At 44.3% G+C, this 12,370-nt stretch overlaps 2 protein-coding genes across 2 annotated transcripts; both read left to right on the forward strand.

Moving 5' to 3' along the window:
• The first annotated feature begins 218 nt into the window (after positions 1-218).
• On the forward strand, positions 219-2,287 carry LOC146666017 (uncharacterized). The gene is made up of 2 exons (XM_085411263.1): positions 219-759; positions 1,219-2,287. The coding sequence occupies exons 1-2, from the start codon at positions 258-260 to the stop codon at positions 1,731-1,733; spliced, it is 1,017 nt and encodes a 338-aa protein (XP_085267389.1). The 5' UTR covers positions 219-257; the 3' UTR covers positions 1,734-2,287.
• A 5,974-nt stretch (positions 2,288-8,261) lies between these two features.
• On the forward strand, positions 8,262-12,250 carry trim69 (tripartite motif containing 69). The gene is made up of 6 exons (XM_085413828.1): positions 8,262-9,009; positions 9,645-9,740; positions 9,944-10,177; positions 10,863-10,885; positions 10,977-11,092; positions 11,220-12,250. Exons 1-6 carry the CDS (start codon positions 8,374-8,376, stop codon positions 11,762-11,764), a joined length of 1,650 nt encoding a protein of 549 aa, XP_085269954.1. The 5' UTR covers positions 8,262-8,373; the 3' UTR covers positions 11,765-12,250.
• The last annotated feature ends 120 nt before the right edge of the window (positions 12,251-12,370 follow it).

The raw sequence follows: 12,370 nt of genomic DNA on the forward strand, positions 1-12,370 counted from the left end.
AAGCAGGGTATGCGGTGGTTTGCAGAGTAGAAGGAGATTATCAGGTCAGAGAGTCAGGAAGGATTGAGGGAAAGCAGTCGGCCCAGAGAGCTGAAGTGATAGCCTTAGCTCGAGCTTTGAGACTAGCCAAGAACAGGAGAGTGAACATCTACACCGATTCGGCATATGCGTTTGGAGCAGTGCATGTGGAGCTGCCTCAGTGGAAAAGAGCAGGATTCAGAACAGCAACCAATGCACCTATTTCCCACAAACATGAAATGGAGGAACTGGAAAAGCCCTTGGCTGACCCAGAGGAGGTGAGCATTATAAAATGCAAAGCTCACTCCCAAGGAACCAGCATGGTGGAAAAAGGAAACCAGAGAGCAGACGAAGCCGCGAAGGAGGCCGCAGGCTACAAAGGACGGAGACAAATGATACAGGTAACTCCAGAAGAGGAGATATCTGTTGATCTGATTGAGGAAGTCAAACAGGCCCAGGAGGAGGCATCCCCAGAGGAAAAGGGGGTGTGGAAAAACAAAGGAGCCTGGCAGGATGGACATTTGTGGAGGGGGCCAGACGGGCGCCCCGTGCTGACAGCCAAAATGGCAGAACAGAAGGTGGATGAAGCCCACGGACTCGCCCACGTGGGGAGAGCCCAGATGGAAAGAAATTTGTGTCATTGGTGGCATCCTGAGCTGCGAGGAATGATAAGAGAGAAGGCCAGGATGAGCTTAATCTGTGGGGCACACAATCCTAAGCCAGCAGTAAAACCGGAAGTGGGTAAGTTTCGGCCCCCTGAGAGGCCGGGAGAGGAGATTGTTATTGATTTCACTGATATGATTGATTCCGGGCCTGGCGGTGTAAGATATTTGTTAGTGTGTGTTGACGCTCTGACCGGCTGGCCAGAGGCCTGGGCTACAAAAAAGGAGGATGCTAAGACTGTCGTTAAGTGTTTAATCAATCATTACATTCCCCGTCATGGGTTCCCGAAAAGAATTAGATCAGATAATGGAACCCATTTTAAAAATCAAGATTTGGAAAAAGTAGAAAAAATGTTGGGCGTCCAGCATAAATTTGGAAGAGTCTATCATCCTCAGTCTCAGGGAAAAGTAGAAAGAATGAACCTAAATTTGAAAAAAAACAAATTGGCAAAAATCTGCGTGCAAACAGGGCTAAATTGGGTCGCAGCCCGGCCGGTTGCGTTGATGACCATAAGATGTTCTGCTAATCAATCCACAGGTTTTACACGATATGAGCTGCAAACCGGGAGACAGTTTCCGGCACCTTGGACGGTGGGCTCGGTTGAACGGGACAAAAAGGGGAACCGGTCCCACGCAGACTACTGGAACGAGTTAAAGGCGCTTGTGTCCAGTTTCACAAAACAGGCGGCTGGTGAAGGGCCCACAGGAGAAGGAGAGGTCCCGGACGCGAAAACAGTGTGGCTGAGAGTCATCAAACGAAAGTGGAAGGAGCCCCGCTGGACTGGTCCATATGAGGTATCGGCTCGGACGGCGACAGCGGTCCAACTGAAGGGGAAAGGCGACACCTGGTATCACTGGACGCAGTGCGCAGCCGCGCACGAGGGCTTGGTGGGGAAGGATCAATCTCCACCCAACACAGGTGAAATTGAGCGGCAGAATAAACCCTCACACCTGTGCAACGGGCCGACCGGTGGTCTACCCGGAAGGTCGAAGAAAGAAGAGCAGTCAAGGAGGAGATCGCCGCGCCAACGAAAAGGAGCGGTACCACACTGAACACCTAGAACAAGAGAGAGGCTCTGATAAAGGGCTTTGAACTTTTTACTACACCATAACATTCACATACCACCATGCCATCACAACAATTAGACACTGGTGATGAAAGAAGAGTTTCAAAAGCCATCACAATGTTCAAAATTATTATGAGTTTGATGTCAACTATGTTGCTAATCATGGCTATTTGTTTTTTGATTTGTTTGTTGCAGACCGACCCGGGAAACCAGTCTGAGCACGGAGGCCATGCCAGTCCGGCGTTGTTTGATACACCAATTACATCTCGCGTGATCTATAGTGATTTAAAGCTGCGGGCAAGAGTGAAGCGCGAGGTCTCTGGTAAAAAGGATGAGTGTCTCAGCACATATGGTGGTTTAGAATTAGATTATGTTATTGGCCCCACAATTTCTTTTATGTTTGATCTGTGTGATGTTGTTAATTGTAGGGACGTCGGCAGTGCCTGGAGGGGATATAATGTGTGGCTCTGTTGGGATTATTCAGTGAGTACGCACTGCGAGAGGGGAAATCGTCCATATGACAGCTGGTGCCGTAATTGGGACCAGGTAAGGGGTTACACTGGACAAAATTGGGAACCGTTAGAATCAGGATCAGAAAACGGGCTTAAACTACAGAGGGATTTTAGCCCCTCTGGAAACGCGTTAACTTTATCATTGGGGAATTGGCATCGCAAACAATCTATGTATTTGGTTCTGGGGGTGGAAATAGCGGGGGTTGATCCAAAAGGGTTAAGAACGCAAGAACGTAGATAGGATCAATTATGTTCACTATAATGTACTGAGGCTCTCTAACCTCACCAGAGACGGCATGGAGGGGTTGGCGGAGCAGGTGGGTCCGACCTCGTTAATGGGAGTGCAGAATAGAATGGCCCTTGGTATGTCGTTAGCGGACAAAAAGGGGGCGTTTGTCCTATATTGGCCGATCAGTGTTGTAATTTTATTCCAAACAAGACTGCTCCAAATGTGTCGGTAACCAAGGCTCTGAAGGGCCTAAAGAGCCTTTCTGAAACTATGCATGATCACTCCGGTGTTGATAGTCCGTTGGAAGGCTGGCTGACCTGAGTGTTCGGACGGTGGAAGGGGGTTATCGCTTCGGTCATGTTTTCTTTGTCTGTTGTGGTGGGTATTATGGTTATTTGTTGTTGTCTCATCTCTTGTGCCAGAAGAATGTTCAAAAGTATGTCTGTGAGGGCAGTGGACCCTGGAGTCCTTACTCCAATGTCCATGATGCCAATGATGCATGTAGAACTGAATGTGTAGGCCAAGGAGGGACACAACTGTTTGTGACCTCTGGATTCTCCAGAGGTCAACAGAGGGAATTGTAGAATAAGGAGGGGATGTTTTTCTCATTATCATTTAATATTTTAATATGGCATTATTAGTTCATTAGAAGTATATAACCAGCTTTGCATTAAGCATAAATTGAAGTTTTTGATCTTACATTATTCTTTGCATTACAGTGATGGTGATAACTTTAGTTTGATCTTTCCTTGCAGGTACCAGAATAATAACATGATTTTCCATTGCAGATGTAACCCTGATCATTCCATACACATTGCAGTTTGTTGCTTTTTCTAGAGTTGTGCTCAAGGTAATTAAAGGTTAAAAGCTACAGCCAGCGCGAGTCTGACTGATCTATGGAGGGCAAAGGCTTTGAGCTTGGAAGGCCGCACGCGCTTACACAGCACTTATAAGATGTTATTCTTGGTGATTTTGTGCTTAGTCATGTTTTAATATGTTTTAAGTAGAAGTAGCTGATCCAGCAATATTCATTTAATATTATAGACTTGATTTAGAGCAATACACACTGATGGTCTTAACAAATGAAAGAGTCCTTGTAGCTGCCATGTTGTGTCTTAGCAGGGTACAGACGGTTCCAGGAGACGGGGGCAGTCAGCGTCTGCCCTCGGGAAGGAGACAATGTTATTCTTTGTGTTAAATAAAATTGTCAACATTGATTGTATTACACCTGTCACTACGCATGAGGGGGCGTTCTAATACCCTGATTTCATAAAACTATGGTGATGTGTTTTTTGAGATGAGATCTGAGACTGTCTGCATACAGTGTCCATCTCCCACGTGTGTGATCATTAAATCATCGTTTGACTCAACCCGACCGGACCAGTGTTGTTATTGTGGGTTTTTTCCTCTGGTGTCCATCCCCAATATTTTGAACCTTAACACTTATAAACACATGTTCATACTTTTATTCCACAATCAGAGAGAAAGAAACAGAGAGCGAGTGCAGGACAGACAGACAGGTGAAAGTCTCAGGTGTATACACTGCTACAAAACAGCACAAAAGAAGGAGGTTTTAGTGTTTGTGTTATTACGAAACAAGAGGAGTTCCCAGATGGTACAGTGGACACATGTGTGACTCCTGCGATTAAAGCATCTTTCTTTCAGCTTCACGAGTGAACCGTCAGCTGTTCAAACACACGTTAAAGTCCGTTTGGCTCGACACCACCGAACAGAGGCAGCAATATAACATAGCTAACATTAACAGTGCAGTGAATCCTCCTTGTGCTGTGATATTCAGGACTGCAAACCGAGCAGCATCACTGACTTTCAGCTTGTTGTGTTTGTGGATATATGACTGACTTTAATTATCCATAAAATCATCACATTCTCTGTAAGATTAAGGTCGACTATATATATATTTTTTAAAGTAAAGGCTTTAAAACCAAGTTAATTCTGAAAGTACAGACATCACTAATGTCACATAACTTTCCCGACATGTGGCCAACAATAATGGTTTAATGTTCTTCATTAAAAAAATATTTGCGCATAAATAAGTGACATAATATTCAGTACTTACTTCTGAAAGTTTACTCTTCCTCCGCTCCGCTTCCACCGTTTTTTTTCGGCAAAATTATCCACACCACCACCGCACTATGAAGTCTGGGATATGTTGGGCCATGAAGGCTACACCGACCCATCCTTAAAATTCAGGGAAATTATGGACGCATTTGAGGGCCGCATTTCGAGCAGCCTTTGAATTGGGAAAGCCTTCTCTTGTCGCTGTGACGTAATCGGCCTTAAAATGCGGCCTTTAAGGCTGCAGACCCCAAATCCGGTCATTGGTACTTCCTGGCTTGTGTAGTTACTAGGTAACAAAAGCTCAACACTGCCCCTAGCGTCCTGGAGCACTTCCGTTGTGTTTTGGAATTTGCATGTGTTTTTGAGTTTGCAAGTGTTTTGGATTTTGCAAGTGTTTTGGAGTTTGTACGTGTTTTGGATTTTGCAAGTGTTTTGGAGTTTGTACGTGTTTTGGAGTTTTTACGTGTTTTGGAGTTTGCATGTGTTCTTTAGTTTGCAAGTGTTTTGGAGTTTGCATGTGTTTTGGAATTTGCATGTGTTTTGGAGTTTGCAAGTGTTTTGGAGTTTGCATGTGTTTTGGAATTTGCATGTGTTTTGGAGTTTGCAAGTGTTTTGGAGATTGTACGTGCTTTGTCTCTAGGGGCCACCGTAGGGGTTCTAGTCTGACACGTCGCACTTGTTAAAAGCCATACAGCCATGCTGCAAAACTCCAGCGGCAATTTTGGTATTTCACTTAATAAAAGACAAATCAACAGAGAGGCTGTGGAAGTAAAAGGCAGAGGGGAAGAGGACAAAGACATCGTGGTGGAAGAAATCTTTGTATTCCTGGAAATGTTCCTCCTGCTGCTTAAAAAAAAACAAAAAAACACAGTGCAGCGTCCAACATGGCCAAGATCCTGTGTCTAAACAGACACTGAAGAAAAACATGCCTGCAGCTTTTTAATAATAATGATAATAATAGCTTTTACAGGTTGTTTTGAACAGAATACTTGTGATTTATAAGTTGTTTATTATATGTATTAGCGCAAAAGACAGTATAAAGCAAGTCTTCAAAGGACAAGTATAATTTTTCTTTCAAAGGCTGTGATGATTTTAATATTGGTTCCTCTGTATTTTCATCCTGTTGAACCTTTGGGGAGAGTGTTTGAATGTGCTCATTCCTATGAGGCTGTAAACCTTATGCGCATCATGTGCACGTGTTTATCCTTTGATAGTCCATCTAAAGCTTTGGATATATGGTGTTGGCCAGAGGGGCCGATGGCAGCCTCACTTCTGTCAGTCTGCCCCAGGGCAGCTGTGGCTACAACTGCAGTTTGCCTCCACCAGTGTGTGAATGTGAGAGTGAATGAATAGTGGAATTGTAAAGCGCTATAAGGGTCTCGAAAAGCGCTATATAAATGCAATCCATTATTATTATATATTTTAATAATATTGCAGAAACAGGTAGGCTTGCCTCTTATGATATTTACAGACGAGTATCAGCAGATATTTGTGGCAGAGCTTGAGAACAAAAGGGCGGATATGTGCATAAATGCGTGCAGCCATGCATGTGAGTGTTTGTGGCAAATTTAGAGGGGACAAAAAATGCAACATTCATGAGGCGAGATAGAAAATAAAAGAAACTCCCACACGCACACATGAAGCACGTCCGCACTGAGCACACACCCTCAATTAAACTCGGAGCTCATGTGTAAGGCACCAGGGAAACTGGAGGCTCTCTGGAACTTGTGCTGCTAAAAATAACTTAAGTGTCTGCAGCAGTGAGGCAAACCTGTAGGAAGATAAGAGGCGCAAGGACAGCCGGTGTAAAAATACAGAGGAGAAGAAAGATGTGATATCATTTTACTTTAATTGGGATTCCTGACAATTACCTGACAACATTCATAAGGAAATGAAATATAACAAATTCATAAATAAATATTCGTAGCCTAGTATGACCTTGCTCGTACTAGGCTGGACTCTTTTTGGCTTCAGAGCTGCCTTAATTCTTTATGGTAAAGACGAAGTCTCTCTGGTTCCACCAGTAGTCATAAAGGGATGGACATGGTCAGCAACAACACCAACAATACTCAGGTAGATTGTAGCTTTTAACTTCTGTTCAGATGCTACTAATGGGCCCAGTGTGCCAAGAAAATATCCTGCACACCATCACTTCACCCCCATCTTCTGCTGCTTTAGCACATTTGCTTGAAAATCTAGTGTGTTCACAGATGCTCTTCTGCACACCTTGGTTGTAATTAGTGGTTATTTGTGTCACTGTTCCTATCAACTCGAAGCAGCCTGGCCATTCTCAACAAGGCGTTTTCACCAGAGAACTGAAGCTCACTGGGTATTTTCTCTTTTTTGGATGATTCTCTGGAAACCCTACAGATGGCTTTGTGGGAAAATCCCAGAATATCACTTAAGTCACCCTTTTCCATTCTGATGGTCAGTTTGAAGTCCAGCGGGTTTTCTTGATGTCTACATGATTAAGTGCATGTGATGCTGATACGAGCAGTGAAATAGATGTACTTAATAAGTTTCCATGAGTGTATTGCGATGCCTTTAATTTGCAGCACACTGATTTTACACTGTAATATTCCTACTTTGCAAGCACTTTGTTCACCTGTAAAACTCTGATTCAATGCAAAACAATTTTCTGAAATCCTTTAGGTGTTGGTTCCTGCTTTCCACCCTCAACTGGTACTACATTAAAAAAATGGGTTTACTTAATCATAGCTGTTGTTTACCCAGTTATATTATCAATTTGATGTTCATCATATTGATCTGTAATAAGTTTAGTTCTAGTTAAAGTTTCACTTTGGACACCAGATGTCCCTATTGCTCATAACACAGAGTACAGGCAGAGAAAAGGCAGAGAAACTGACTGAAAGGTTTTCTAAAAGAAAACAAGAACGTCTTCAGGTATATTCATGTCATTCATCATAGGAAAACACGGTTCTAAGTGTTATTTACAGAGAGTGCAGCAATCAGAATATTGGCACACACAAGACAGGCTGATTAAAACAAACAAACAGGCAAACAAATAAAACCTCTCACTCAGTATAAACATTTATGCAGTACTGCTGTGCTTTTACTCACCCGACCTGTGATTATGCACTAAATAATCACAGCATGCCTACATTTACAGTGTCATCAGCCTGATGTAACATCCTGTAATATTTAGTCGGCCCATGTGGTGCTGCTGATAGTCTTGGCAAGCGAAACACAAATTTCTCACTCAGCTTGGATTTTTAAATAAGCTTTACTGGACGTTATGTCTGGATAAAGAGTACTCTGTCTGTTGTGGAGCTTTCTATGCATACAGTTTTGAATGATACCCTTCTACCTTTTACTTACTTGGCAGAGATCGTGGCCATAATTAGAATGATGAAATCGCTATCTACTACTCACAGATGTTTTCCTGCTTTCTCCCTCTAACACACACTCACGGCAAGAGCTCACACAGTCACATCCACTGGATTTACATTTTTCTTTAATTATTCTTAGAGCAGATTAAGAGTTTAGTGAAGTCGGACTTTACTTGCGCAGACTTTACTAAACAAACATGCAAAGGAAAGAATATCCATGGTCCGCCTCAATTTCCTGACTGACGTCAGTCTAAGGGGGAAAGGGGGGCCTCTGAGATCCCCTCACTATCTGATCTGCATGTGAGAGGCTCATGCTGCCTCTGCACCACCCCCTTGTTTTCCCCACAGCAACAGGAAAGCTGGAGGCCAAAGAGAGCGGCCACACTCTGTAGGAGAGGAAGGACTCAGAAGTCCAGCAGTACAGTAAGAACAAAGAAGGACACTAAAGGCAAAGGAATGAGCAAGAATCAGAAAGAAGTGAAGAAAATCCAGTCAGTCTATCTGCAGAACCTGGAGAAAGTGAACCAGGGGATAAAGCCGGACAAAAAAAGTTGGAAACCTAAAGAAGGAGACTTTGCTGTGCAAACAGCAATGGAAAAGCCGCGGCAGCCTCCCATAGCTGGAAAAGTGGCTAAAAGCTCGGCTCACAGAATCAGCAGAGACCTGACTTGCTCCATCTGTTTGGATCTTTTCAAGCAGCCGGTATCCTTGCCCTGTGATCACACCTTTTGCCAGGGTTGCATTGAGGGTTACTGGGCAGGGCCACGGGGCACCGGGCAAGGTGGAGCCGGCTCCTGCCCTCAGTGCAGGAAGGTGTATCCCGGACCGAGCTACAGACCCAACCGTATAGTGGCCAACATAGTGGAGAGTTACTGTCAGGGTCTGGAGGAGAGCGGGACTGGACCCTGCCTGCCAGATGCCGGGGTGCCAGAGAGGGCTCCTGCACCGGTTGCACGCTGTAGCCGACACAGGGAGGAGCTGAAACTGTACTGTGAGGAGGACCAGGAGCTGGTGTGTCTGGTGTGTGGCATCTCCCAGGAGCACAGAAGTCACACCATGGTGTGTGTCCAGGAGGCAGAACAGAAGTATAGGGTGAGTTAAGCTTTAATGAAGTGCCTGTCAGCAGTTAAACGTTCAGCAGGGAAGTCAATATCACTGTTAATGGGGTTTAAACTGTTTTTGCTTTTATAGTTTTAGACTTGGCTGCATATTTTCCAAAAACAACTTCTTCTGGTATTGCAAACATGGATCCTCTTGTGTTGTTCATCAGTGTGGAGTCTCCCAGGTTAGGCTTAAAGCAAAAGTAAGCTCAAATTTATCACGCTTCCCATTGTGTTTTCAACAAATCACCCTGGACAAGACATTGACTTTGAGGGAGTCAGTATGTTTTGACGGGCTGCACAGTGGTGAGGTGGTTAGCACTGGTGCCTCAGAGTGAGAAGGTCTGGGGTTTGAATCCACCATCGTTTGCATGTTCTCCCTTTGAATGCGTGAATTCTCTCAAAGTACTGCCTTCCTGCCACAGTCCAAAGACATAGACAGGTGTGAATGTGAGTGTGAATGGTTGTCTCTGTGTTAGCTCTGCAGCAGATTGGCCATCTGTCCAGGGTGTACCCCGCCTCTCGCAGCTGGGATAGGCTAAAGCCCCCTGTGACCCTGAATTGGCTAAGCAGAAGAGAATGGATGGTTAAACAAAATGCTTTGATTTTGTGTTTCTGCCCTGACAGGCATCTCTGCACAGCTCAATGGACTCTTTAAAAGCTGAGCTCAACATAGCGCTGCAGTGTGACAGAGAAGCTGAAGACGAGGTCAAGAAGCTGAAGGTGAGAGGAAACACATCGGAATCAAAACCTCGCCACTGCGCATGCTACAATCACTATAAATATCCAGACTGACCCACTCGACCCACAGTTTCCTGTCTCATTCCCCTCATGGATTTCTAATGCTTTTGTGTATGTGCGCACAGACTGTTGTGCTTTTTGAAATAGACCGTCGCTCCCAGTAACAATGTGCATCTCCCACTCAGGAGCACACCGCTGATCTGAAGCAGCGCATCGAAGCCCAGTTCAGCGACCTGCACCAGTTCCTCTACCAGGAGGAGAAACTGCTGCAGGTGAAGCTGAAGACGGAGGAGCGAAGAGAGCTGATTCGCCTGGACGAGCACAAGGCCCTGCTGTGCGTGGAGATCTCGCGTCTGCAGAGGGCCGTCCATGAGATAGAGGACAAACTAAAAGAGCAGGACCCATTCACTCTGCTCCGGGTACGCTTAGCCTGTTTGTACATACAGCACAGTTCATCTGGAAGTTATTACCAGGATGATGAGTCAGCTCTGGGGATGATTAAGCCAAAAAATGCTGAACTCTTGATTTTAAATATGTTTTCAAAACATTTGTATCACTGTTTTAAAAGAAATGGAATCAGAAGCACAATATTTGGGAAGAAAATGAGGTGTTTTTCAATCTATTATGTAGCAGACATACATTTTTGTGCCAACAGGTTAAACAGGGTCCAACGTCAACATTCAAGATATAACTGAGCTGGGTGTGACCGCCTCGGCTTTCCTGTTAAGTCTGCAGAGTGGTCTTAGCAAGACGGTCGATTTGATTACATCATTATGAAAAAACTTCAAGGGTAAAGCGTGATAAATAACAACAACACTGTTGTAGTTTTTTGCCCAAACAAATATTTATGAGCTTAGACAGGATTCATGCCAACGACCTCAGTCGCTGAGCTCTAGAAAAATGAGTTCAGTTCAGGCACCGGGCCATACTCAGGCCAAGGCAGTGGGAATTTCCCCCGGCCACAGGGAGATCCCACAGGGTGGGATAATGTGAGGTCAGACACTGATGTAATGTGGAAAAAGCTCTCTCTTCTTTCAAATACAGCAAAACTAATTACAGTCTTTTTGTCTCTTTTCCTGTGTTTATTCCCATGTCTCATTTCAGAGCATCAAAGCACTTCTCCAGAGGTGAGCGTGGGAAAGAGGCCGAATATTTTGTCCTTGAAAGGCTCTGTTTTTGTTCTTTGGTTTCATTGTTTGACTTTGCTTTCGTTGACAGGCCTCCACTTAAGTTTGAGAAACCCGTGTTTACACCGCCCAGTCTGTGTGAGGGCCGGTTTGCAGGGCCCCTACAGTACAGAGTGTGGAAATCTATGAAAGGAAGCATCTATCCAGGTACTTAAAAGTGACACTCAGACTCCTGAATCACTGCACTGCTCAGAAACCATCATCAAAATATCCAGCAAAGAAACATCTTTAGCCTTAAACTTCCTCTCTTGCCTTTGCTTTCTCCTCTTTTTAGTTCCAGCTTCCATTACATTTAACTCCAGCACGGCCAACCCCTGGCTCAGTCTGACTTCCTCCCTCACCTGCGTTCGATACCAGAACTTTAACCACACTGTGGAGGACAATCCCAACAGGTTTAATGCCGCCCTGTCACTGCTGGGTAGCCAGGGCTTCACCCATGGGCGTCACTACTGGGAGATTGAGGTCTACAGCAGCACAGTCTGGACTGTGGGGGTAGCCCGGGAGTCGGTACCCAGAAAGGGAGTCATCAAAGCCCTTCCAGCTAACGGCTTCTGGACTATCTCTCTCTCTTATGGGATTCAGTACATGGCAGGTACGTCCCCTCCAACTGTCCTGTCACTGGAGGAGCCACTGGCCAGGATCGGTGTGTACGTGGACTACAAGAGGGGCCTGGTGTCCTTCTACAATGCAGAGAGCATGACACACCTGTACACCTTCAGGGAGACCTTCACTGAAACACTGTATCCTTATTTCAACTTGGGCTTCCTGGACAAAGTGCATGAAAATGAGCCTCTCAAAGTTTTCTTGCCAAAGATTTAACTGCTGTGAAAAAAAAAGAAGACAAAGGGTCAAACAGTTACCGAAAATGACTAGATATGCAAAAAAACACATGTGAATAAAAATGGTTCCTACTGTACAGATTTGAAACTGTGCAAATGCACTGTGCAGTTTATCTCATCAGAAATCAGAAACACGTGCATCTAAGCTTTGCTGAGTTTGCAGACTATGAATCTACTGTCAACCATTTCATTTCAGAGAAGCTGTGCTTCGGTGAAGAATGTGAAACTGTCTGGTTATCTGACTGTAGTGACATTATTGTAATGTGCTGTTATGTAATCTTCTTTATGCATGATTCATTAATTCATTCAGTACTTTGTTTTTTACTCTGTAAATAACTGACATCCTGAATTATACTGGAGTCACAAGACTTGATGATGTGATGCATTCAAGGACCATGGAGAAACTTTTTATTTCATCATAGCAAACATTAGGTTTGCACATACTTAAATAAAAATCAATTTAAATCGCCTTTTTGTATGTGTGCACATTTTTGTAACTGAGAAATCTTTGCACATATTGATCAAAAGCCTGCTACACTAAATGTGTGGTACCAAAGACGTAAAAAGATGTCCGTAATTATATGCA

Source organism: Rhamphochromis longiceps, linkage group LG7 (assembly GCF_057381845.1).
Source record: "Rhamphochromis longiceps isolate RC_006_pf linkage group LG7, R_longiceps_female_GT1.1, whole genome shotgun sequence".
NCBI lineage: Eukaryota > Metazoa > Chordata > Actinopteri > Cichliformes > Cichlidae > Rhamphochromis > Rhamphochromis longiceps.

Bases quoted from the DNA above. Each gene is read 5' to 3' on its own strand.
- trim69 (XM_085413828.1), top strand. From the start codon at position 8,374: ATGAGCAAGAATCAGAAAGAAGTGAAGAAAATCCAGTCAGTCTATCTG. The intron at 10,178-10,862 runs GTACGCTTAGCC...GTCTCATTTCAG, and splicing joins ACCCATTCACTCTGCTCCGG to AGCATCAAAGCACTTCTCCA. The intron at 10,886-10,976 runs GTGAGCGTGGGA...TTTCGTTGACAG, and splicing joins ATCAAAGCACTTCTCCAGAG to GCCTCCACTTAAGTTTGAGA.
- LOC146666017 (XM_085411263.1), top strand. From the start codon at position 258: ATGGAGGAACTGGAAAAGCCCTTGGCTGACCCAGAGGAGGTGAGCATT. The intron at 760-1,218 runs GTAAGTTTCGGC...ATCAATCCACAG, and splicing joins AGCAGTAAAACCGGAAGTGG to GTTTTACACGATATGAGCTG.